Raw genomic sequence first — 25,966 nt, 5'->3', positions numbered from 1 at the left:
GGGCCCAGGCCGTCCTCCACCCCACTTATTTTTGGAGGCTCCGCTGTGGTCTCAGGCAGCCTGACTGGGCCTGGCTGAAGGAGCAGTCAGGCAGAGTGAGGCAGGGGGAGGAGGAGGAGGGGTGTGGCAGGCCTCCTTCTCTCCACTCCTGACTTCTCCCTCCCTGCCCAGCTCACCTTTCCAGCCTGTCCTCCGTCCCTCCCTTAGGGCTCTTAAAGGGAAAGGTCTTCTTAAGAGCAAAGGTCCTCTTAAAGGGAAAGGTCCTTTCCCTTGAAGAACCTGAGTTTTAAGGGAGGGGCTGAGGCCAGGTTGGGGGATAACAACCGGTTCTGCGAACTACAGAAAATTTTTTAGCTACCAGCTCTAGCGAACGGGTGCAAACTGGCTGAATCCCACCGCTGGGAGTATGCATATTTCACTGCTTCTGCAGTCACTCCATTGAATCACCATTAGTTACTGGGTTTAATTCAGGATAGTGGTCATCATATACAAAAGCATTCATCTCCATGGACACTCCTACCTGCAGAACTGCTTCTCCTCCTGTGCCTTGCCACAACAACTGTGCTTATATGAGCTTTCTACAGGTGCCACCCTGCAAATGGACAAGATAAACAACCTGAGTTTGTGATAAATGAGAAATGTGTTTTCTACTAGGAATGAGATGAGTCATAAGGGAGGATGCTTGTGGCAGGACAAGATAAGACTGCTGGATGACTGGGCTGAAGGGCAAGGATTGTATCAGATTGTACGTATTGATAGGCTAATACTTAATAGGCCAATGCATATTAACTTCTCCTCCTGCTATGACGACAAACTGTATTATAATGAACATACTGAAAGAATATGGAAGGGGTCCACATGTTAAGGAGGAACATGTAAATAGGCGAATCGGAAAGTTGTGACTCTTAAGTACCCTTAGCCAGTGGGGGAACAAAGAGGGTGTGGCGAATTTGGGAGAAGGGAATAAACATGCTGTGTATATACTGTTTCAACTGAGTCCACTCATGTGGGGACGGTTCCCCTTTCTTTGCATATATAGTTACTTAAAACTCTCTTCTATTGGCTTGATATTTGGTAAAGAAATATTGGGCACCACAAGTTCTCTGTAGTGGCCCACACCTTACCGCTGTAACACTTCTGTAATTTCGAAAACTGTGTGAAACAGGCAGGTGTGTTTGCAACAACATCCATTTATTAAGATACAGGGAGGTAACAAGGGAGGTAAGATACAGGACAAGGGAGCTCATTCAGTCTTCAATTGTAAAGAGTCGGCAGGACTGAGCTGGGAACTCTACCTCAGACCAAACCAACTCACACAAATACGGGGGTGAGCAGAGTGAAATGCATACTAAATATACCTCAACTCTGGAACGGGAGTTATTATCGTGTGTGATTCTGTGTGTGTGGGTGGGAGAGTATATTACTTTGCTCGGGAAAAACCAAACTTTTAAACTATTTTTGAAATCGACCCCAGGCGTTGGACAGGCCCCCAGACCATTGCCCACCTGGCTCAAGGGACGCCCTTCGCCCCAATTCTGAGGGGAAAACAGAATACCGCCCCGGGGCCCCGCCCCACTTGGGGACTCCTGCTTTGCTTCATGCCCTTTGACGTGGCAACCGGCTTTCCCCGTCGGCCATGTTGGTTGCGTCGGCGCCGCTCGGGCGGCTGGGCTCGGTGTAAGGCGCTGGCAGTCGGAGGCGGCTCTCGCTGAGGCAGGTAGGTCGCTCTGGTGGGGAAGGGGTGACGGTTTCTTTGAAGACGCTCATTCGATGCAGCGAGGCTGCCGAGAGGAGTCCACGGGCGCCTCTGTGCCTTCGTGGCAGTGCAGGAGCTGCAACGGGAAGACCCTTCCAACAGTTGCACCCTTTTGGGTGAGGGGCGTGAATTAGGAGCATAATTTGGCTCGTGCTCGTCAAGAAACTGAGACTTAACCGCCTCCTCCCCTTTTCCCTCCGGCCTTTATGAGGAGGGAGCTGGGTCCCAGTTTCAGACCCCGGGGTCGGGGGTTTGGCTTTCAGGCGCCTCTCTACGACCTAAGCCGCCTTCTCTATCTAGTGTATAAGAAGCTGAAACTAAAGTCAGCCACATCTTCTGTAGCTGAGGGCAATACTGTGCATTTGTCCTGGGTTTGAAGGTGTGCTTGTAGCTGATAGGCTTCCCAGATAGTTCACCACCTTTCTTGGTTTTGTGTAGGATTCTTGCGCACAGTGGCCAGAACATTTGGATATACGGACTGGGCGGGGAAGCCAGGCCTTCATTTGGCAGGTTTATGAAAGTGTTGGCTCTCTTCTTTCTTTCCATTTCTCTGCTTCTGCCTACCCGTTCACCGCCAGTTTGAGTAGTATTAGAGCAAAGGTAACTGAGATTGCATTGTTATATTGAGAGTGAAATGAGTAAGTACATTCTGCCTAAAATGGGTTGCACATATATGCATTGCTATGGAGCAGGAGTCAAAACGGCATTTCTTAGCAGATAATTCAGGTGAATGGAGAAAAATTAAGGTTCTTTTAAAGGCAGAGGTAGGAAATGGAGGATTCTGATGTTATAATAAAAATTTTCTTTCCCAAATGCAATTCATTCCTATTATTTGTGCCAGATTCTATCACTTTTGGGGTACAAGGAGTATGCGCATGCTTTGTTCAATCAACACTGTGTCATTGCAGAGTTAACAAATCTTGGTTGGGAAGGGTAGGATATAAATTTAATAAATGAACAGGCATATTCTGGCACAATTTTTTGTGCGTCTGAGCCAATTTATCAAGTGTTCAGGAGAGAATTCAATACATTTGGATTTTTTTTAAATGGGAAAAATGTAAGCAGATTTAGAATCTACTATAGTCTCATCTATACTTTAAATATGTTGTTATAGCTGACCTTAAAGACTGATATGTGTTGTCATAAAATGTAACCTCTATTCCGCAGTGATTGTTAGAAAAACAAGCTGTCTCTTGGGTATATTTGTAGGCATGTGTGTTGTCAGTTGTAACAGGTGGGTTGAAATGGAATTAGTGACAGGAAAATTGTGGTTAGCAGGAACAAATGGGGGATTCATGGAGAATTTATTGGAGAGAAGAATAAAAGATTTGTAATCCTTTAGAGCCTCCCTCACCACAACCCAGGAAATTCTAAGATTCTTCTAGGATTCTATGAACTCTTAGCACAAGCATTTTATTTTATTTAGTGGTTTGAGCAGGCCCATTTTTAAATCTTCCTTAATGCTCCTCTTGGCCTCTCAACTGCTCTCAATGCTCCAATTAGAGCATGCTCAATAGTTTTCAAGCCTTTTAAAAAGACATATTTTTCCTTTGGTTAATTTACAAAATAATATTTTTCTTTTTATATAATAATAATAATAATAATAATAATAATAATAATAATAATAGTAGTAGTAGTTTGGATTTATATCCCCCCTTTCTCTCCTGTAAGAGACTCAAAGGGGCTTACAATCTCCTTGCCCTTCCCCCCTCACAACAAACACCCTGTGAGGTAGGTGGGGCTGAGAGAGCTCTGAGAAGCTGTGACTAGCCCAAGGTCACCCAGCTGGCGTGTGTGGGAGTGCACAGGCTAATCTGAATTCCCCAGATAAGCCTCCACAGCTCAGGCGGCAGAGCGGAGAATCAAACCCGGTTCCTCCAGATTAGATACACGAGCTCTTAACCTCCTACCCCACTGCTGCTCCTAAGTATGTAAAAACCTTGCATCTGGCTTAGCTGCTTTTATGTTTTGTCATTTACTTTACTATTGTTCATGTAAAGTGCCGTCACATCATAGCCGACCTGTGGCAACCCAGTGGGGTTTTCAAAGAAAGAGACTAACAGAAGTGGTTTGCCATTGCCTTCCTCTACACAGCAACCCCGGTATTATTTGGAGGTCTTCCATCCAAGTACTAGCCAGAACTGACCCTACTTAGCATCTGAAATCTTATGAGATCAGGCTAGCTTGGGGCATCCAAGTTGAGGCAGTTTACTATTAGATATAGTATAATAAAATAATTACCTCTGGTGGACGAACGGAACATGTGTTGAAGTATTCACTTTTGAAAGTGATTTGATATAGAGAAAACCATATTAAATGTCTCCTTAGGTGAACATAACTGGGATGTACTCAGAACGTTTAGCCAGATTTGATTTGTTCTGTGGAGTTTATTTTATTTATTTATTTTATTCAACTTTTACCCTGCCCATCCCTGGCCATAGCCAGACTTGGAGTTATTATCAAATGTTGTTTACATTAGTTTAAATACACATACACTGTGTGTAGGATCTGCACTCTCTGAGGTTGGAAGAATCAAAAACACAGTTGAGACTCAGTTATCCTTCAATAAAATGTATGTAATGGGTGCAAACATTACAGCCTATCAAAATGCATCATGTTCTGGTAATTTTAAACTGAAATTCAGATTCAGAAAGCACAAAATAGAAAAAAATTGAGACATTGGCCAAAGTTTCGTAAACCTAAACATATATTTGGTCTGTCATTAACACACAGACATGATGGGTCCTTGGAGAGACAAAAATGCAGTGTCTTCCCAATTTGTTGATTTTTCATTCAATGTGACTAAAAGATAGGTTGTGACCTGGGCAAAAAGTAGGTCATCTAGTGCTACCTCTAGTTCTCCTAAAATATGTGGAATGAAGAAAAAATAGATTGTGTGGGAGAACAAAGTTAATCTGAGTCATGTTTTTGATTGGGGTTAAAGTTGAGTCTCAGATATAGAAACGTTAAAAACTACTGGTGTAATGAACACGTTGGATGTACCTTGATCCTTGCAGGATATGTGAGCAAGAAATAATAAAGCCGCTTTAAAAAGTGAACGTCTGTTGCATTAATAGATTTATTTCATGGAAGATTTGTGCCTTGGCCATTACACTTTCTGACAGCAAGATTCCCAAGCAGATTTGTGTAGTACTGGGGTGCCAGTGAAAATATTAGTGTACATGAATATTCACTTTTGTTTGCTTTTTGTAAGATCAGCATTCATAATTAGAACACTTGTATTTCTTCGGCATAATGTTACATATTACTTGCTAACAACTATGTTAAAGTCCTGGATTAAAGTTTTGTTTTTTGGAAAAGTCAAATTTAGAAGCAGCAGCTATAAAAGCTGTTGGACTCCTCCTCCTGCTAAGGAGTGCCATGATGACACGGGGACCAAAGTAAGAGCAGGACATTGTTCCCCACAAAATGGATGCCTCTCTGCGAGTTTTGGGATCCACCATGTGTGTCAAACCTGGGCAGGAAGTTAGTTGACCGTTGAACTTTCCCCCTAGCCCTAAGACTAGTTAATCCCCATTGTGTCACCCTAAGGTGATTTAATCAGTGCTCTGAGTCGCCCAACACTTACTCTACCTGCACCCATCTCAGCAGTCAATTAGTTCTCAAGAGAATAGTCCAGGCATTCTGTTGAGGCTTGATGACCTGTCAAGTCTCTCCTCCATTATGTTGGAATCCTGGAAAAACAGTTCTTTGTCTCTTGTCTTTCCTGCCAGCTTATCCCCTACCCCCCAGCCCCAGACCCATTTTGCAATATAAATATTGGTCATTTGGCCTTTCAGTGTGGATCTGTGCATGTACCCCCCCCCCCCCCCGTGTTTGGGCTCTTTCCTTTGCTCCTGGAAACTCTAGTAGCTTTCCTGTTCAGCGCTGCTTCCCTGGATGTCCCTACAAGATGGATAACTATCAACTTCCTCCCTTTTCTCTTAGTTAGCTCTTGCATGCATTGTGCATGTATACTCATTGTATGATATGTATTTATACCTTTTATTACTTAATTCTTTAATAAAACCTCTTTTCAATTGTACAGCTCCCTGCTCATTTGAGGGTTTTCACCCAGGGCTATCCTGTTGTCCATAGTTATTGATCTCAGTTACCCTTGTCTTGCTCTCTGTCTCCAGCGAATTCCCCCAACTGAAGTGGAGGCTGCCTACTTATAGCAGCTGAGAGCAAGAAGGTGGTGGAATGACAGACATGATTGAATGCCTGCTGTTCCCGGGTTCTGATCTCTTTTCTTTCCTGTAGAATTTCAGTTGCTTTTAATTTTGAATTTAATAGCTTTCTCTGAAGTGGCTTTTATTAAAAATCACATCAAGGCACATGTTTTTTGGAGCCAACTACGTGCTTTCCTTTTATACCCTGTTTGAGAAATATTTTGAAAAACTGTGAGAGAACCTTGGGTTGCGGCATTGACTCATCATGGCCTTTTGTGCATTGGTCTTTTGTGCATTGCACTACTTAGTTATCCTTTTTGCTTTTTCCATCCATTTGTAATGCAACCCTGCACCTTTATTATAGAGTAAAGGGCCTATACTTTCTAATGCAAGCAGCAGGCATGGAGATTATGTTAATAATAGAACTAATTCCACAAAGCAGAGTTTCATAGATGTTAGTGAACAAAAATACATCTAAGCACAGTTTATGTCTTTCAGGTTCGGCAGAGGTTTTGAGTTTTTATGCTTTATGGCAGTTTCTTGTATCACTTGACAAGCTGGTTTTGAAACCTACAGGAGTCAAAAGCTTGTTCTTGCAGACCTGCTCGGTACGTCCACAGTTGTTAACTTACAAACTTGTGGATTTTTTTGCCAGTATACGTGAAGGCACACCTGCCTCAGCAACTGGAAAAATGGAATGGCAAGTAATGCCTTTTAAAAGTAGTTCACTTTATTCTAGAGCAGGTTTCAGAAAACAGTTATAGTAAAGTTTAAAACTCAGTCCTTAAACCAGTGGTTCTCAACCTTCCTAATGCCGTGACCCTTTAGTACAGTTCCTCATGTTGTGGTGACCCCCAACCCTAACATTTATCCCATTTTACAGATGGAGAACACTGATGCAGAAAGTCCCCTGTGAAAGGGTTGTTTGACCCCCAAAGGGGTCCCGACCCAGAGGTTGAGAACCACTGCCTTAAACCAATGTGGAAAAAACAGTTTTAAGCTTGAGAAACTGCAACATGCTAACGACTCCCTTTTTTCTCTGTTACCACCCCACCCCTCCAAAACCCCCCAAAGAAACTGAGCAAAATCTGGTTGTTAGAAATACAACAGTGTTTTCTCCAAAGTTCTAATTTTCCAAGGCTAATAAGTCCTCCTGGGTAACTGTTAAGTTTAGCTTGGGAGACCTTAGTAAAAATCTGTCTGATTAATACCCTGGAGTCAAACATCACAGGGTTGGTATGAGAAATATTGCAATTTGTTTCTTCAGGTCAGGAAAAAAGAGTTGTAGGCCTAGAAAGATAATATTTATTACAATAGCATGTTGTGTAAAATGCTATCAAGTTGCAGCTGACTTATGGTGACTCTGTAGGGTTTTCAAACCACAGAGATGGTTTGCCCTTGCTGCCTTCTGCACAGCGACACTGGAATTCCTTTGTGACCACACATCTATACTAACTAGGACTAACCCTGCTTAACAGGCAAAAACTAATGTGGGACCATCCAGGTCAGTGCACAATATTACATTACCAACTATGTTTTACATTAAAAGCTAATGTAACTTATTCTCTGATGGAGTTTGATATCCTGATTAAGTGTTAAATTGTTTGCCTAGAAAAGCAGGCCGGATCTGAAACTTCTATATTGCATGTTAATTTTTAAAATATAAAACTCATCTCATTATCAAGAGGCTCCTGAGTCAGTTTCCATTCAGATATAAGAGTGTAATAAATAAGAACACCACCGAGATAAATGGACCTACGTTAAAGCTATAAGACCAACTGACTAATAGACATTAAAATAATAATGTTCAGCCTTGTTGAGTCAATAGGAAGTAGCAAACAGGGGGGATAATACAACCAGCCACTTTAGAGGGGAAAAATGGGAAAACCTGTAACAGCTAACGTAAGGCTTAGAGTGTGTGTGCACGTACATGTGTTTGTCCGGGCATGAAGCTCAATGTGCTTGGGTTAACAGGAAAGATTTCCACAGCTGAGGCATCCTGTCCCTTACAGTCTTTTAGCAAATGGAGGTGTCACATAGGAGCCTGGGTATGTATGAGAGAGAAAGTAATCTCCCACTTTCCCCCCTACCACTTCTTCTCTGACCTGCCACCACCCAGACTGATCTCTCCTCTCTTGCTTACAAGTGGTTTGAGATACCTGTAAGACTGTGTACACATATCGAGTGTAGATGCTGTCAGCTCTCACTCTCATTTCTCCAATTTGCTCTCCAACTCAGCCTAGCCAGGAGATGGATGAATTTCCTTTTTTAATTGACACCCCCCCCCCCCATTCACCACCACTATCATTCCAGAGGCTGATGACTTGTCTCTGGTTATTTTCTGTCCCACGCTTAAGATGGTTGGGAGATTCGCCAGAAATGTGTACGGGTGAATATACGTACGTGTGTGTGTGTGTGTGTGTGTGTGCATGTTAGAATATGGCATAAGAGGGACTTCATAAATTAAGAACAACTTTTATTTATCTCTTTTGGAGAAATGGTAAAGTTAGGTTTGTAGGGAGGTTTCAGGAAATAAACTTGGCAGGTTAAACGCAATTGAAATGAGGAATTTTAGGATATTTATAAACCATAGATATTTTGTAATTAGGATGTATCTGATATATTTCACAGATAGTTGTTGATGCTTGTGACATACACTGTGATACAGTTCATTTGGCAGTCACTTAGTCAAACTGAGTTAAGCTGCTTGAAATAATATTTCAAGTGATCATGGAATCTGGAACAAAACACAGTCTCTCAGTTTTCTTCCTTAAAACTGGCTAAGGATCACCCCTTTAACTTTGGAGCTATTTTCTCAAGGAAGGACACTGAAATCACTCCCCTCATATAAGATCCTTCTTGATTCGACAGGATTGAGTTCCTCTCACTCCAGCTGCCAGCATGAACTGTCAGCTTCAACAGTCAGATTTCAGCTGTCTGTTTTAACTGTCTCTCTCAACTGCCAACTGTAGAATTCTCAGTTCTCTTCCTTTTTCAACCTCCTGTCATTCAAGGTTCCATGACTGGGACAACTCATCATTTCTTCAGCTGTCCATCATGGCAGCATATACATGAGCAAACGGACAGACATGTGGATGAAGCTCTTTGAACAGAATCCAGGTTCTTAAAACAGAAGGATCCTTATTCACTGCAGCACAGCTTTATCATTTAGAGCACAAATACACAGGTAATAGTGGTATCACAGTTCTAAAGGACTATTGTAGAACAAAGGAAGAAAATGAAAACAGTTGTAGCTAGTCTAAGCTTTAAAGATATAGAAGTTATCTCGGCATCCCCTCCTTGGAATGGACACAGGTTAACTTGGATGTTGGAGAAAGAGGCAGATGCCCTTCTGTTCCCCCCTTCCTCATCCACTTGAGCACCTCTAACAGGGTATCCAAACCGTTTAACCCTTCCTGTCCTAGCTGGGTGAGTTTCTCGTCAACCCATTCTGAGTTTGGGAAGTGATACTACTTGCAGGCACTCCTCATTCCTTTCTCCCATTACTGGAAGTGCAGATCTCTTTCCTTTATTGCACCATAGGGTCACCCAAATAGTCATTCATCTTTCTCCTTCTTGGCAATTGAGCAAATGGTTGCAGGAAACTCATCTCTCCTCTGATGGCAATTTCAGCAATTTATACTCTCTTGCATGGGAAAGAGTAAATTCCATAGTCCCTGGTATAACTCCTAGCTTCTTGCACTTTCTTGTCATAACTTGGTCACTTGCAGTAGGACCTTATCTGCAGGTATATATGACAGAGGGCTTTTAAATACTGGACCCCAGCCCATTTAGGGGTTTTAAGATAATATTTGTTTATTTAAAACATTTCTTTGTTGACACAAGGTGGGAAACATAAAAAGTTGAAACATTTCCACATTTAAAATGAAGTATACATAAATACAGTTATTCAATAAAAACATATAAATAGACATAAGACCAGGGAGGAGGCCAATAATAGTTACTGGGAATGTGCAAAGCACAACAAAAAAGTCTTCTCCAACAGGAGATTTGGGCCCAGGAGCACCCCCAAGCTTTGAACCTTCTCCTTTGGGGAAGTGCAATTCCAGCCAGAACAGGAGATAACATTTCCTGGGCCAGACCCTCCACCTTCGAGGATTAAATTTGAGTTTAATAGCCCTCATCCATCCCAAAATTGCCTTCTGACACCAGTTCAGAGTTTCCACAGACTCCCTGGGATCTGCTAGAAGTGAGAAATACAATTGAGTGTCATCCATATATTAATGACAACTCAGCTCAAATCTCTAAGTGACCTCTCCCTGCAGCTTTACTTAAACTTTGAAAAGCATGGGGACAAGATGGAACCTCAAAGGCCAAAGGACTTAGCAGCAGTCCCTTAGCAGCACATCATCAAAACCACCTTTGAGTGGGGACCTGAACCACCACAGAATAGTTCCTCCCAGTCCCAATCCCGAAAGGTGGTCCAGAAGGATACTGTGATCTGTAGTATCAGAAGCTACTGAGAGGTCCATGAGAATTAACAGGGAAATAGGGAAAGGAGTTTGTAAGCTATAATAACAAAAAATAAACTGTGGCAAGATAAACAGCAAATTTTTGAAGATATGGACAATATATGCGGACCGGATGAAAGAAGCTGGAGTCAATGAGGAGATATGGGAGAAGAGATTACAAAGAATGAACTTACTGCTGTTTGTTTGATAACATTATGAAGAAAATACGGGGGGAGGGGAAAAAGGGGAAAATGTATTGTTTGAAAATGAATGAAGAAGAGTATTAATATAAAATGGAACATTCAAATGATACAATAATTTTTTTTTAAAAAGGAGTTTGTAAGCTGCCTTGAGTCTCTGTACAGGAGAGAAAGGCTTATTAATGACACTTCACTACAAATCTCTAGAGGGTTTCTGCTTCATCTGGATAATTAGCTTGGAGAATCACATAGTAATAATGCCAGTAGTCCCATAGCATTACCTATCGGTACTAGCTAGCCAGTTAGGAGTGGACTCACAAAGGGCAATGGTCCCAGTACCTGTTTTGGTCCTGTCCCAAAAGTTTACCAACCTGGATGGTGGTGAAATCAGACTTTGTCACCAGACTCATTAGCTCTTCAACATATTTAGTATTCCCCCCTTTTTTTCTTGCTCTGCTTATGAACTACAGATTCAGTGGCAAATCCTGTCATATTTTTCAGTTAATGTGATAAACTTCAAAATGAGATATCATATTGTGTTGTTAACTTCTTTTACTGGATGCTTTGGTGTTAACATATTTTGTACAATATATATGGTGAGACATGACTTTTACAATCTAGACATTGGTATATATGTCAGATAGTTAATGAGGTATGTGTGGAGTTGTAATTATCCATGATAAGCTCATGTGTCTTGGGAGCGACCAGTGTAATATTATCCAGTCTAAAATTGTGAATTAAGAAACTTAGAATTGATCCAGAAGTTGTCATTTATGTGCCTTTTTGAAATTAGTGGGAATTGTAATCCCAATATTTCTTAAACAAGTAGTTTTGCAAGACAACATGTCTCAGCTGTGTTTTATCTTAGCTTGTTGTTTTGAATATTTTGAAGTATTACCATCTCTTCAGATCAGCATCTGGAAATATAGTAGCAACACTTTCACCATCCAAGCTCAGTAGAAACTCTTGTCTTTTTCCTTTCTGTGCTCTAATAAATGCAGTTTTATGTGAGTTACTTTCAGATAGGTAGTGAACGCCCCTTAGACTGTTCAGGTAAAACAAGGTTTGAGGTGCTGATTTATTCAATAAAGCTAGCATGTATCAATGAATGTATGTTTCTGTTTCAGGCCTAAGAGTAGTAATGACAACCTTCCTGGAATTCATCCAGCAGAATGAAGATAGGGATGGCGTTAGATTCAGCTGGAATGTGTGGCCTTCGAGTCGTCTTGAAGCCACAAGAATGGTGGTTCCAGTGGCCTCCCTATTTACACCGCTGAAAGAGCGACCCGACTTGCCTCCTATTCAGTATGAGCCTGTCCTGTGCAGTAGAACTACCTGCCGTGCTGTTCTCAATCCATTATGGTAACCTAATAACTAAGTTTAAATGTTGATTAAATAGCGTCATTTTTTTCAGTGTTATTCTAGAGTTAGATTTGGCAGTCTTGTCTCTGATTTTCAGGATCAAAATTTCACAAACATCTTTTTACATACAAAGGTATGTATAGGAAAGGATGTGACAGTGATTTTAAACATAAAAAGGACATCTTCTTTTTGAAGCCTAAGATAATACTGTCCATTTAAAAACCAACAACTCTTTATCCGAAATCTTTTCTCTGCAACAGTAATGTTTTTACTCTAGAAATGATAAATTGATGCCACTTTCTGTAAAAATTGGCATTTTCATTGTCAATGTCCATTTGCCAAGTTCCCGTAATATTGTGCACTTATAATGTGCTAGATTTTTCAAAACTGCTCTTTAGTGAGGAGTAGGATCCAGACTCCTGTGACCTGGTTGAGTTCGTGGAAGCAGTTCTTGCCTTCCTCCAGGTAGACCCCTGCTCCCTCACCCCACTACTGAGAATTAGGGAATCTTCCTGAGCAATGTGCCATTCAGTATGGTGGGAGAGCTCAGCAGAGAGACGGTATGGGATGATTTGCCTCCCTCTTGCTTGCAGAGAACAAGCTCACTAAGCTTTCTTGCTCCTCTTATGCAACATTATGAGTAGGTGGGGAATTTTGCATTCCAGTTGGAGTGATGACCTTAGGTTGACAATCCAGTTGTAGGCACAGTTGCATATCACAACAGAATTCTTAATCCCATGTATGCATTGCAGGAGTACAGATGGAATTTCCCCACCTTTGTGTTCTGTCCTGCAAGAGCTGTTCCCTCTCCCATCCATTTTTAGCCATGTTTCCCCCCAGCTGTATTCACACTAAAATTATTTCTCTTTTAAAAACAGGTTTTTTTGGGAGGGGGGAAGTATTTAGCAGGGGAGAATTGGGCAGGAGTTTGGGAAGCATTAAGCTAGATCACTCTTGATAATTCTCCCCTACAAATTCTCCTGTTACCTTTGCTGTTATGCTTCGATTGCAGAAGTTAAGCCCAATACAGTTGTAAGGAGGCAACTTAACCTCTAAAAAGTCAGTTTACATCCTGAATTCAAGGGCATTAAAACTTAGGTACACAGTACTTTCCCCAGAGACTTTTAGCACATTTTTATAATAGTTCAAAAACCAGTTTGACCAGAGATCATAATAAGAAAACATGGATATGTCTTCTAAGTCTTTCATTCCATGTTAAAGTCTCTGAAAAGCTATCCTCTATTCTCACCCTTTGTAAATTAATTGAAATCAATGTGATGTAGTTCCAAATACAAGTCTTAGTACTGGGGCTGAAGAGACAAAAATTGTGACAGGCAGATGTTTGGTCTATTGCTTTAATCAGCAGGTAGTGCTTTCAAAGACAATTTTTAGAAGATCACTACCCTTTTGCCCAGCATGTAAAGATATGTGCTTGGTGTTCACTGGAGATTTTCAGCCACATCTTTTGCATTTCTACCTTTTGTGTTATCAAAGGCCAATTCCTGAGGGCGGGGAGACCTTCTGCAGGGAGATTTAGGGTAGAATTGGCTGTTACTGAAAGAGAAAATAAGCAACGCTTCCAGTGCTTTTTATATAACAAAGGCACTGTATCCAGCACATAGAAGTTTTTGAGCAGAAAGATACTTTTAGGAAAAACAGAGTTACCAGTAATTATTATTATTATTATTATTATTTTATTAGATTTTTAGACCGCCCCATCCCGGAGGAATCTGGTACGATGTACAACTAATACGTAGGCAATACAGTGCTGGAATAAATACCATTAAATAACATATAAAAGCAACAATAAAAATCTCCTAGTATATTTATCAAATACAGACCTGAAGTCAAAATTAAATGTAAAATTCAAGATATAGAATTGGTTGGTTAGCGTCTAAGCGCCTCGATCAAATAAAATCCTCCCTCCCTACGATAAAGGAGGCATGAGGTGAATCTGTTGATGGATTTGCGGCGTCCGGATGTTGGAATGGCGTGTAGGAAGGCACTATTGGCGGCTGGATCCTCCGAGGCCAGTGAAGAACAGCCCTCGTCTTGCGAGCCGCTTGAACTCTGCAGTCCCTTGAGGGTCTTGGACAGCGGAGGAAGAGCGTTCCTTACCAGGCGGGGCAGGGCTGTATGAAGAGACCTAATAGCCGTGGTGGAGGCCAACCCCGCATTGTCGAGGGCCAGGGACCACCAGGTAAGTGGCCTTACCGCCCGATCGGAGAGGAGCCGCCCTAGGGACATGGGGTGACGCGGTCACAGAAGATAATGATGGCCCCAGGCCGAATGGCCTTTAAAGGTCAGCACCAGCACACCTTGAAAAAATGATCCGAGATCCTATACTGGAAGCCAATGTAGCCAACGCTGCAGCTGGGCTGGATATGTTCCCCGAAAACCCACTCAGCCTGTAAGCAGGCGTGCTGCTGCATGGTGGACCGGTTTTGCTTGGGGATCAGACGAAGGAGAGGCCAGCGTGAAGCGAGAGTTACAATAGTCAAGTCTGGAGATGGCCGTTGCATGGATCACAGAGGCTGGTCTCCGCTCCTGGAGAGGAAGGGAGCCAGAGCCTTGGGCCTGGCGAAAGGTGGAAAAAAGCAACCCGGTTGTGCAGGCCACCTGGGTCTCCATTGAGAGAGACAAATCCCAGGTGGACCCCCCAGGCTGCTTAACGGAGTGGTCGGTGCCAATGTGGCCCCTCCCTACTGACCCGGCCGGCTGGAAAATCCTCCTCAAAGTAAGCCAGAGGATCTCCGTCTTCAGAGGATTCAGTTTTAAAACCTGCTCTGTCGCGTAGCCAATCCAGCAGCCGCCTCCAAACAGTGCTGGCCAGAGCTGTAGGAAGCGGCGGCTGCTCCCCCCTCTCCATCAACAGAATGAGCTGTAGTAATGTCATCAAGCGTGCACTGATGGCTTAAATCAGCCCAAAACTCGCATTGCCAGCTGAGCAAGGGGTCGCGATGTAGATGTTAGAAATAACAGCTGGGACAATAATGGCTCCCCTTAGGGCACACCACGATTGAAGCGGGTACTTCCGGAGGCTTGGTCCCCGCACCTCACTTGCTGATTCCGGCCGGGAAACTTGAGGTTATCCACTGAAGGACAGTGCCCCACGCCTCGGAGGCGCTGTACCGGCCCCGGTGGGCCAAAAAAGATGCGTGGTCGACCGATCAAGCGGCATGCGGTGAGATCTAGCAGCACCAGCAAGCGCCGATCCGGCATGTAGTCGAAGGCTGGAATACGAGGAGAGTATCTGTGGCGGCGACGGTGAACAGTCTCTCCGTCTCCATACCCAGCACGGAAGCTTGGACTGGAAGGGGTCGTAATTAGCCGATGTGTCATCCAGAAAACCTTGAAGCTGCTCCGGCACCACTTCCTCTCAATTACCCTTCCCCAGGAGCGAAAGATTCCGGCTTGAGGGGCGTGGTGGCCAGACTTGATCTCCTGGATCGCGATGGTCTTTTAAGGAGAGTGGGTGGACCACTGCCTCCTTCAACCCATCCGGGAAGGTTCCTTGCCTGGCAAAGACCATTGATGATACTCAACAGGATGGGAATTAGTAGCTCCGCTTCGGCGGGTTTTACAAGCCAGGGCAGACGGTAATGGATCCAGAGGACAGGTAGTGGAGTCTAACAGCAGCTAAGGCTCTGTCAACAAGCTTAACTTCCAGAGAGCAGGGAAAACTGGGTCAAACAAGGACCGAAGGCGGCAAGGGAGTCTCCAGTTCACTAATTGTAGCTAACTTGTGGATGGAAGGTCATGGCGGAGGCGGCATTGATCTTATCCGGCGAAAAAAAGTCTCATAAATGCCTTCACAGCTAATGTCCAATTGAAGGATTTGAAGATCTCTCCGATAAGGAGGTCGGTGACCGGGTATACTTTGGAAATAATTGTGCTGGGCGAGAGCTAGCGGGCGCTTGAGAGAGGAGGGAGAAGAAAGTGCCTTCGGCCTTGTTAAGCCATCTCATAGAGCTTTTCATAAGCTGTCCTATAGGATAAGTTGGCGCAGCTCTCACACGTCAAGACTTCCTCCACACCTGGCTCTAGGCGTCTAAGCCCCCCCCCGGCTTCACTAACTGGCGCAGCTCCTCGTGTACCATGAGCTGCGTTTGTGAGCCGGCTTGAAGCGAAAAGAACGCCGAGAACAACAACGCTCATGATATTGGGAAGTGGGGAGTTCCAATCCTCCACCTGCTCGCCGAAGGTGTGCGGCGGGATCAGGGTCCATAGAGCATTCCAGGAAACCAAGTGGGATCCATGAGTCTCCGTGGGCGGGATGTAGAAATCAGCCGTCTCGCCCTGAAGCCAGGGTTAGTGCGGCAAGTCCACCCGGACCTTCCAGGGCAAAATGGGCCGGACCATGGCACTCTATCAATAGAGATCTGACCATTCGCGCTTTCTATCCCCTCACCCAAAGATCAAATCCAGCGTGTACCCAGCCTCGCTGGGTTGGGCCAGAATTTATCAAGAAAGGAGGCCTAAGCGTGCGCCATGGATGACCACCAGGTCCGCTGGCTGCCGCATTACGCAGAGCAGCGATGCGTCGGGCGTTGGACGCTGAAGTCCCCCCCAAGACCAATAAGTCTGGGAACCGCAACGCCTAATCCAGTAGCCACTACCTTCCAGCAGCCCAGCGGCAGGCTGTCTCTCCCGGTCGCCTGGGCGGCCGGTACACTAGGAGCAAACAGCCAACCCTCTCCGAGGCCAACCACCTGCCGAAGCCGACACACTCTGTCGGAGACCTCTGGGGCGGGGCTGCCCTGAAGGGGATAGAATCGCGGATGAACAATGCAGCACGCCCCGGCCCTGGGTCTGGTGATCGGTGAATACACGCGAAACCGAGAGTACCAACCCTTAAAGCGGCCAGTCTCCTGCCAGCACTCCAGAGTTCCGCGTGATACATACCCAGAGTCCACTCTGCTGGGCTCCGGAGGAGATTCCCGGAGTACCATGGTCTTATTATTGATGGACCTGGCATTGATTAACACCAAAGGCGAAGCAGAGTGTCCCTGATCCCAACCAACCATCGCTCGAGGGATGAGTCGAGGTCAGAAGGCAGGCGAAGGCATAATTGCATCTCATGTGCCTTCTATCATGCGGCATGGCCTGCATAATATCTACCCCGCCCCCTATCCAGCACGGGGATCCCTAGCCCCAAGGTTTGTGCCCCCATGGCTCTACCAGCCTCCCCTCCCTCCCAGAAACCCACAGCTAATCCCCAAATTAGCCAACTAGGCCAGTCCTAATCAATCTGGCCTTATGCCGATTAGCTATAGTACTAGCTCCTAATTATAGCTCTAATAACTACCCTGGTACAACTCCTCGGGTTATCCAAGGTACAATCTAAATACTGGCTAACACCCAACAATAATTACACAATCTATTGTGATCTACGGTAGCCTGGTTACCAACAGCAAGTCGAGATTAAAGAAAGAATACAAAGAAGATGCTAGATAGAAGACCAAGAGAGATCTCGTTCCTCAAAGGGGCCTCCTTTATCATCTTGGGTTCCCAGTGGGATCAGTGTGGGATATTAATAACAGAGGTCCTCCTGTGGTGGAATAACTGTACATGGCCGGCGGATCCAGGGCTCACACCACCTGAGCCATTAAGCCTCACATTATAATCAGGAAGGGTATGGGATGGGAAAACTAAAAAAAGATGAGCCAAAACAAATGTACCTAATAATAAACCAAATAATAACCCGGTCACTGCCACTGGCCCCTTCCAACGATCATCGTAAATAGTAATCAGTAGATAAAACATCCAACTCTCTCTGGCGGACATTATAGTGTCCAAAAATATAAACACCCAGTTCTCTCACACCTGGTGTGTATATATACTGAGAAAATTTCAATGAAAGCACCACACATGCTCGAATTTCAGTAGCTCCCCACTGTGTAGCAAGCCACTCCGCTGGGAACGTCGGCTGCTCCAGTATGTTGCCAGGGCCTCTACTGGTTTGTAAGGTCACAGGTCGGTCATACCGCATTGTTATAGCTAGCATCGGGGCTCTGTCCATTAGAATAGAAAGTTACTGCGTCTGGAGTGGTAGAAAGCTTCAATTATCCGCACTCTTGTAATACCAGAGTTGGCCACAGGATCAGATGACCTCTGTTGCCACCTTTGTGGCAGAAAGTGATATCAGCCTCCTGGTCGCGGCCAATGATGTTATTGGAACAGAGAACTTCGTGGTAGTTCTTCTCAGCAGCCGCTAGCGTCATGTTGGAAAAAAGAAAAGGCGGGGAATCGCCACCGGGTACCTCGAGCACAGCCTCCACCCCCCCCCAAAGAGTGGGGGGCCCTACTGCCAGCGTCTCCTGGTCGATGGCTGAGCCCCACGAAGACGCCCGACACCTCGTCGCCCACCATCGCCCGGTAGCTCGCCGCCGTCTCCGCCGCGTTTCGCCTCTGGTTTTCCGGACTTTAGAGGCTGCCCCTACTTTCTCTGGCTCCCTAACTCTCCAGCTGCGGGGCTGCGAGCGCTTCTCGGCTCGGCCGGGTCTTTTGCTAATCGGAGCTGTGAGGATCCCGCTAATCAACCGACAGCTCTCGGCTCCAAACTCAAGGTACCAGCCCGCGGAAATCGAGAGAGGGTGCCGAGGAAGGTCTCTGCATCGGGCACCCAATGCCCGCGAGGCATGCCTTCGCAAGCGCATGACACAGACACAGGCGGAGGCGAAGCGGGCCGCGATAAAGAAAAGCGGAGGGCTAAATACCGTGCTTCGATCCTGGGTCATATGGTCTTAGCTTAATCTCAAAGCCTCAGAATCTTCGAGTCCCAGAGTTATTGCACTCTCCCGTCGGCCGAAGAAGCTGCCAGGCACCAGGTCTCTCTGGTCCTAAGATTATTGCACTCTTCCCGTCGGCCGAGGAAGCCGTGAGGCACCAGGTCTCTCTTCTCAAAGATTGCAAAATGCATTAAAAAATGCATTAAAAAAAAGACTGGACTGCCACATATGAGTTAGGTTTAAATAGTGGGGGGAATTTTAAAAATAAAGTCCAAATTTTTGCGGTGCTCTGCTGCCGAGCACCGACGCGGACGCCATCTTGAATTCCTTGAATTAGTGATAACTAATCAGGATGGGAATACATTTTTCTTTTTATGTGCTTGCTTTGGTATAAAACCTACTCTGTCATTGCGTCTGACTTGCATATTTCATTCGTTAACCTTTATTTTTCTAGCCAGGTGGATTACCGCGCAAAATTATGGGCTTGCAATTTTTGTTATCAGAGAAATCAGGTAAGAAAAACTTTATATAGACTTCCTTCCAAAAATGCATGTGCTTAGGGTTTGGGTATGGAGGGAATAATGTTGACTGGGGGTGGGGGTGGCGTGGAGAGAGAAAGAAAGATCAACTATCTTCTATTCTCAACCTTTGCAAATTAATTGTAATCAGTGTTTTATTTTGAAAGTTGCCTTCAGTTTGATCACTGTGGCTAGTGCGGTATAGATATTTTAACAAATAGTAAAACTTTATCTTTCAGTTTCCACCTACCTATGCTGGAATATCTGAAATGAACCAGCCTGCAGAACTCTTACCTCAGTTTTCTAGTATTGAATATGTAGTACAGGTAAATACCATGATTGAATGATGTGATCTTGATAATTGTTGAAACACCCCAACAGTGGTTGGGATGGACCATAATGACCAAAGTTCAAGAATGATGCCCCAGCATGTGGCACTGCACTGGCAATACAATAGGTCAGGATTAAATCTACAACTGTTGTTATCAGTCCCAGTGATGGAAAGCTTGGCTTAGAGATGCCTTGAGCCCAGAGGAAAGATTGAGTATAAATATTTTAATAAATAAAGAGGGAAGAGGGGCGTTGAATTAAGGACATTTCGTTCACGAACCGAGAGTTTACTTGTGGACCCTGGCCCAAGGGAAGTCCAGCTTGGCTTGGCCAGGACCAGGGCCTTTTCAGTCCTGGCCTCTACCTGTGGAACACTGTCGAATGAGACCAGGGTTCTGTGGGACCGTATGCAGTTCTGCAGGGCCTGTATCACAGAGATGTCCCACCAGGGGAATCTGTCAGGCAGTAATGGTTACCATCTTGAGCCTCTCTCCTACCCCCCCCCCCACCCCTTTAGTTAGATTAATTGGATGTGTTATTGCCATCAAGATTCTGTATAGAAATTGCATGGTTTTTAAATTATTGATTTTATTGTATTTGAAATAATGTTGTACAGTTGGTTGGCAACCACCCTGAGTCCAAAAGGGGAGGGGCAGTATAGAAACCCAATGAGAGAGAGAGAGAGAGAGAGGAGAGAGAGAGAGAGAGAGAGAGAATTAATAGTGGGATGACATCCCTAAAGCATTTTAGTTACTACAGAGCCACCTGTGTAGCTGTTACTCTGCACACCTGTTTCTAAACTATAGTGCTAGGGCTAGGCACTGTAGCAACCAGTTTGCATATCTTGGGAATCTGCTGTACTGGTTGCAAACAAGTGCAAGCCTTATTCTGTGCTGCCAGAAAGATCCATGTGTTTTGCATTGCATGTTGTAAAATAGGTACAGCAACAGTCCTGAAGCTGGTTTTGCAGGATTATGTTTGGGGTGATGTCAGTGGGATTTCTTATCGTTGCCACTCATTAGTGCTGTTTTCCTTATTTTTACCTTATGTTAATACTACAATGTTGTTCACTTTTGCTTAAAGCGTGGACCTCAGATGCCTTTGATATTTCTTTATGTTGTTGACACCTGTATGGAAGACGAAGACTTGCAGGCTTTGAAGGAATCCATGCAAATGTCATTGAGCCTCTTACCTCCAACTGCACTGGTAGGACTTATTACTTTTGGAAGAATGGTACAAGTTCATGAACTCGGCTGTGAAGGAATTTCCAAAAGTTATGTCTTTAGAGGAACAAAGGATCTGTCTGCAAAACAACTTCAGGTAAATATAAAATCTATATTAAAAATGCCCTTGCTAATTCTTGTAGTTTTGATCTTTCTCAAAGATGAAAGCAAAAGATCTAATTCAACAAAGTCACACCTCAAGAAAATAAAAATTTTTGATACTGTATTCTATGAGAAAATGGATAGACACCTTTTCTGTAAGTTTAGGGATGGATCATATTGCATTTCAAATGAAGTATGTTTGAAGAAATTAATTTTTGCTGATTTCTAGTTCAATCTCTTGGTGAACCTGGAAAGTTTTCTTGACAACTGGAACAGCTTTGGGGAGAATGTGGGATGCAGTGTATTTTGCTGTTTCCAGAAAAACGGGGGGAAGGGGGAATTAGCAGAAATCAGCTGCTTTCCCCTTCCATGAGAATTTCTAGAATTTATGCAGAGTGTCTAGCTGTATCTCTGTGTACAGGGGAGATTGCTACTGATTTTTGTCTTCTATTAGTTGCCTTTCGATATCGCATTCCAATTCCCAAGGATGTTCTAATCTTCATGTATAGCTTTTGTGGGCATCAGGAGCTGAATTGGGAGATGGCAGAAAATCTCTTGTGTGTTTTGTTTATGGTGCTACAGGATCCCATGTGCAATTATTGTTTACTTGCCTAATGTATGGCTAAATGAACACATTTTATTCTAGAACTTATTCTTAACAGGAAATGCTAGGACTTACCAAAATGAATGTTTCACAAGTGGGTCGTGGTCCTCAAGTACAACAGCCGCCACCTTCAAACAGGTATTTTACTAAAACTAAAAAACTTAATGTAGAAACTGGTGAAGTTGCCATTGGATGTATATGTATTGTATAGGAAACTGTGTTGATTTTATTGTCAATATTATTGTGAACAGCACTGAACCCGTCAGGGAAAGGGTGGTCCCTGGCCCAAAGGAAGTCCAGCTTTCCTCGACTAGGGCCAGGGCATTGTCGAGTGAGGCCAGGGCCCTGTGGACTCTAAGGCAATTCCACAGGGCTTGCCAGACAGAGCTGTTCCACAAGGCATATGGTTGAGGCAGCAATGGTTACCATTGTTGGCTTCCCCCTTTCCATCTCTCCCGTTCTTCTATTTGATCCATCATTTTAGCATGTAGTGAAACTGAAGTTTTAGTGTCATCAGAAACCTATATTGTACGATTTTAACCTTTTGAATTGTTAATTTATAAATTGTCGAAGGCTTTCACGACCGGATTCACTAGGGTGTTCTGGGTTTTCTGGATTGTATGGCCGTGTTCCAGTAGCATTTGTAGGATCCTCTGAAGATGCCAGCCACAGATGCAGGTGAAACATCAGGAGAAAATGCTACTGGAACATGACCATACAACCCGGAAAACCCACAATTCCCTAATTTATACATTGATTATATTATATAGTTTTAATTGTATGTAATATTTTATATTGTTTTTATGGTCTATTGGCAACCTCTCCAAGCCCGAAACGTTAATATACTTAAGACATTTGCAGCTTGGTGAGCTGTTACCAAAGTGCTGGATCCAATTTTGAGATGTTAGGGTAGTGAGCAGTTCACTACAATGTCATTAAATACTTGTGCTTAAATAATTTGAAAAAAATTACTATGTGACCAAAAGATTGTTTGTGTTGTTGTTGTTGTTGTTATCTCCAGATTTTTACAGCCAGTACAGAAAATTGACATGAATCTCACTGATCTTTTGGGTGAACTGCAACGGGATCCTTGGCCTGTTCCCCAAGGAAAAAGGCCATTGCGATCGTCTGGAGTAGCTCTTTCCATAGCTGTGGGACTGCTTGAGGTAACCAGTTCTCCTTCATGTTTGTCTGAAAGCTCATAGGCAGCCTTTAGCTTGTATTAAATTGGTTACTTAATGTTAATTTTGTTTGGAATTGGATCATTTTGAAAATCACACTGCCTGATTATACATTAGTATAACAGATTTCCTTGATTTTTAAAAAGTGTTTTGTATTCAATTATTCTTTAAATTATTAAAAGGTGTCACCCTTACTAAATAATGCTGCCTAAGTTCATTTTAGAATATGAAGAAGCAATTCTAAATGTCCAAGGAACATGATACTGGAATTATATCATTTGTTTCGGCATAACTGTTCCCATTATATAATTCTTTGCAAAGGGTGTCTTTTTTGCTTTGTACTTTTCCTTAAAGTATATATATTATCCAACAGTGCACTTTCCCTAATACTGGCGCTCGTATAATGATGTTTATTGGAGGACCTGCTACCCAGGGACCTGGGATGGTTGTTGGGGATGAACTTAAGCTGCCTATAAGGTCTTGGCATGACATTGAAAAAGACAATGCCAAATATGTGAAGAAGGCTACTAAGGTAAGAGAATGTGACGCTTTTTGAATCTGTAATGAAGTGTGTTCTAGCACATGTGTAAAATGATGTCGAGTTGGCAGTTAATTTTTCCAAAAATTACTTGTATTTTTCCAGACCTTTTCAAAGATTTTAAAAAATAATTTTGGTGTACCTGAACATGAGTGCATTTTTTATAATTGTTAATAAGTACTGGGTTTGGTATCCATAACCTAATAATAGTAATAAAGGAGGATATGCATGACAGAAGGCGTCTTTGATGATAATGGCATCTTTGCCTTTAGTTCTTTCCTGCCCAGTCTAGTGAACCTTAACTGTTTCTTGTTACCTGGCTCCTCATCTGGTTTGTGATCGTCAGTGCTGTGGAGTGGAATTGGGAAGTTTGCAGAGTGATAATAGCTATTTAGCAATAGCTTAAAATGTACCCTGTTTCCCTGAAAATAAGACCTACCCTGAAAATAAGCTCTAGCATGATTTTTCGGGATTTTTGGCGGATGCTTGAAATATAAGCCCTACTCCAAAAATAAGCCCTAGTTACAGATTCCCTGGTGCAGCTGATCTAGTCATTTGGGGGATGCAAAAAATAAGGCATCCCCTGAAAATAAGCCCTAGCGCATCTTTTGGAGCAAAAATTAATATAAGACCCTGTCTTTCGGGGAAACATGGGTAGTACAAATGCAGGTAGGTATGAAGCATGGACTAATGTAACTAAAATAGCAGATTTACAGCTGGGTGAGGGGCACTCTTCTGCATTAATCTCTGCATCAAGTTGCATCTATGGCATGGATTACCTTTTCAAGTGTCATTTGCTATGCCAGTTATGCAATTTCCTTGAAAAATGAAGTCTTTCGACCTTTATACATGATCTAGAAAAGGCTGGACTTTGACATGCTTTCCTTAGGGCTCACTTTAGAAACCTCCAGGAACTGTAGTTGATTCTATAGGTGCAGGCTAGACTGTTGTCAAGTACAGATCTGAAGACCCACACACAGCCCCAGTCCCTAATTCATCTCCAGGCTCAGTTTAAAGGACTATAGTTTTTAAGCCTCTAAAGCCGTAAACTATCTGGATGCATAATTAAAACAGGAGTCCAGTGACACCTTAGAGACTAACCTCATTTTACTCCAGCATCAGATTTTGTGAGTTGGAGCTCAGTTCATCAGAAGTACACAACCATTAAGCCAAAAGGTGTACAATATAGGCTGCAAACAGAGAAGGGTGGCTAATGTTAATGGATGTACACTCATTTAAAGAAGTGAGCTTGTTACCTAAGGTGGAGACACAGTCTCTCAATAAAATGGGCACTATTAGCTTGGAGCAGACTGCTTACTAAATGCTACAAGAAGCTGGGTAAGGAATCCTTAATACCAGTATATAAGAAGATCAGCTCTTGGAAGAAAATCCACAGAGGAATATGATACAAATTTGACCATCTTTATTGTAGGGATGAAGGGTTCACAAGCATCTGATTCAATTCAGCAAACATGCACACACAGAGTTCCTAAGATATAGATAGGTTGGAAAATAGACTTTGAGTAGAAAAAGGGTCTGGGGTATATGGGTGATATGACCTGATCATGAAGTAAAGAAGATCCAGGGTTCAGAGCCAAATGGCCAGCGTCTGGTTCCAGGGGGGTGCAACGCGTTGGGAACAGCAACAAAGACAGAAAGATGTCAATGGCCTGGACAAAGAGTTTTTTGGAGGGTGGGGGATTTATAGGGGGAAGGACCACCTATTGAGTTGTCAGGCCAACCCTTGGGGATGTCAGGACAACCTCTGGGAGGTGTCCAGGTGGATAGTTGGAGAAACAATGGGTGTACTGTAAGGTGGTCAAAAGAAGTTAGTTACAGAAGGGAGTATCTGGGTTAAAATAATCAAGGGAGTCAATGACATCAGGAGTCTTCTTGTGGATGAAATGAGCATTCATTTGGCAGGGCTACAGTATCATATTGAGAACACATTTGTCCTTGGCTTTGCACTTAAAAATGTGCTGACATGACAAGCAAGCTGAGAGCATGAGAACCAGAAAAACAGTTCTTTTAGGCCAGGGGTAGGGAACCTGCGGCTCTCCAGATGTTCAGGAACTACAATTCCCATCAGCCTCTGTCAGCATGGCCAATTGGCCATGCTGGTAGGGGCTGATGGGAATTGTAGTTCCTGAACATCTGGAGAGCCGCAGGTTCCCTACCCCTGTTTTAGGCTGACCTGGCTATTGCCAGAGAATGGACTTTCCATCTCTGCAATACGAACATCACCCTTTTAGGCTGGCAAGTGGGCTGGGGTACCCGAGAAGCACCCCCCCCCCCCATGCCAGGACGCTATAGTAACAATCTGTAACTTGTTTGGAAAGGGAGAGAACTCTGTTGGACCCTTTGTACCACTTCGCAAATGGGTTGTGCAGATTAGTTGCTAACAGTGCCTGTATATAATTTGATATGTTTACAGTGCAATACCAAACGGAGTTTAAGCCCACTGATTTCAGTGTTTAGGATTGCACTGCTAATACTTTAGTCTGATTTTGCAGATTTTTAAAACCTGATAAAGGGATGATTGATTAGATTATTTAAGTGCCTTTGAACACATATTAAACTTGGTTGGACTGGATCCTGGGGAGGGGGTGGCTGCCTCAGCTGGTAAGCCCCCAGCAGGCTTGCCAGCCCAGATTACCACTGGGATGAGGAGATAGTTTGTTAGGTCAGATTGAGGGAGGTGGGTGGGTGGCTCCCAGGATTGGTGAGCTTGCAGCAGTCTCACCAGCCCAGATCAGGAATGGGAGTGGGTGGGAGGG

General features: G+C 43.7%; 1 protein-coding gene across 1 annotated transcript in view; it reads left to right on the top strand.

Moving 5' to 3' along the window:
- The first annotated feature begins 1,582 nt into the window (after positions 1-1,582).
- Positions 1,583-25,966, top strand: part of SEC23A (SEC23 homolog A, COPII coat complex component) — a 43,513-nt gene continuing 19,129 nt past the window's right edge. Inside the window, exons 1-8 of the mRNA XM_048485472.1 lie at positions 1,583-1,717; positions 11,728-11,962; positions 19,148-19,205; positions 19,451-19,537; positions 20,625-20,861; positions 21,529-21,608; positions 22,492-22,636; positions 23,025-23,183. Of these exons, the coding sequence (XP_048341429.1) occupies positions 11,742-11,962; positions 19,148-19,205; positions 19,451-19,537; positions 20,625-20,861; positions 21,529-21,608; positions 22,492-22,636; positions 23,025-23,183 (987 nt within the window). The 5' untranslated portion in view covers positions 1,583-1,717; positions 11,728-11,741. The remainder of the gene's footprint in view (positions 1,718-11,727; positions 11,963-19,147; positions 19,206-19,450; positions 19,538-20,624; positions 20,862-21,528; positions 21,609-22,491; positions 22,637-23,024; positions 23,184-25,966) is intronic.

The sequence above is a fragment of the Sphaerodactylus townsendi genome, linkage group LG02, assembly GCF_021028975.2.
Source record: "Sphaerodactylus townsendi isolate TG3544 linkage group LG02, MPM_Stown_v2.3, whole genome shotgun sequence".
Taxonomy (NCBI): Eukaryota; Metazoa; Chordata; class Lepidosauria; order Squamata; family Sphaerodactylidae; genus Sphaerodactylus; species Sphaerodactylus townsendi.
This window is presented reverse-complemented; position numbering and strand designations above follow the sequence as displayed.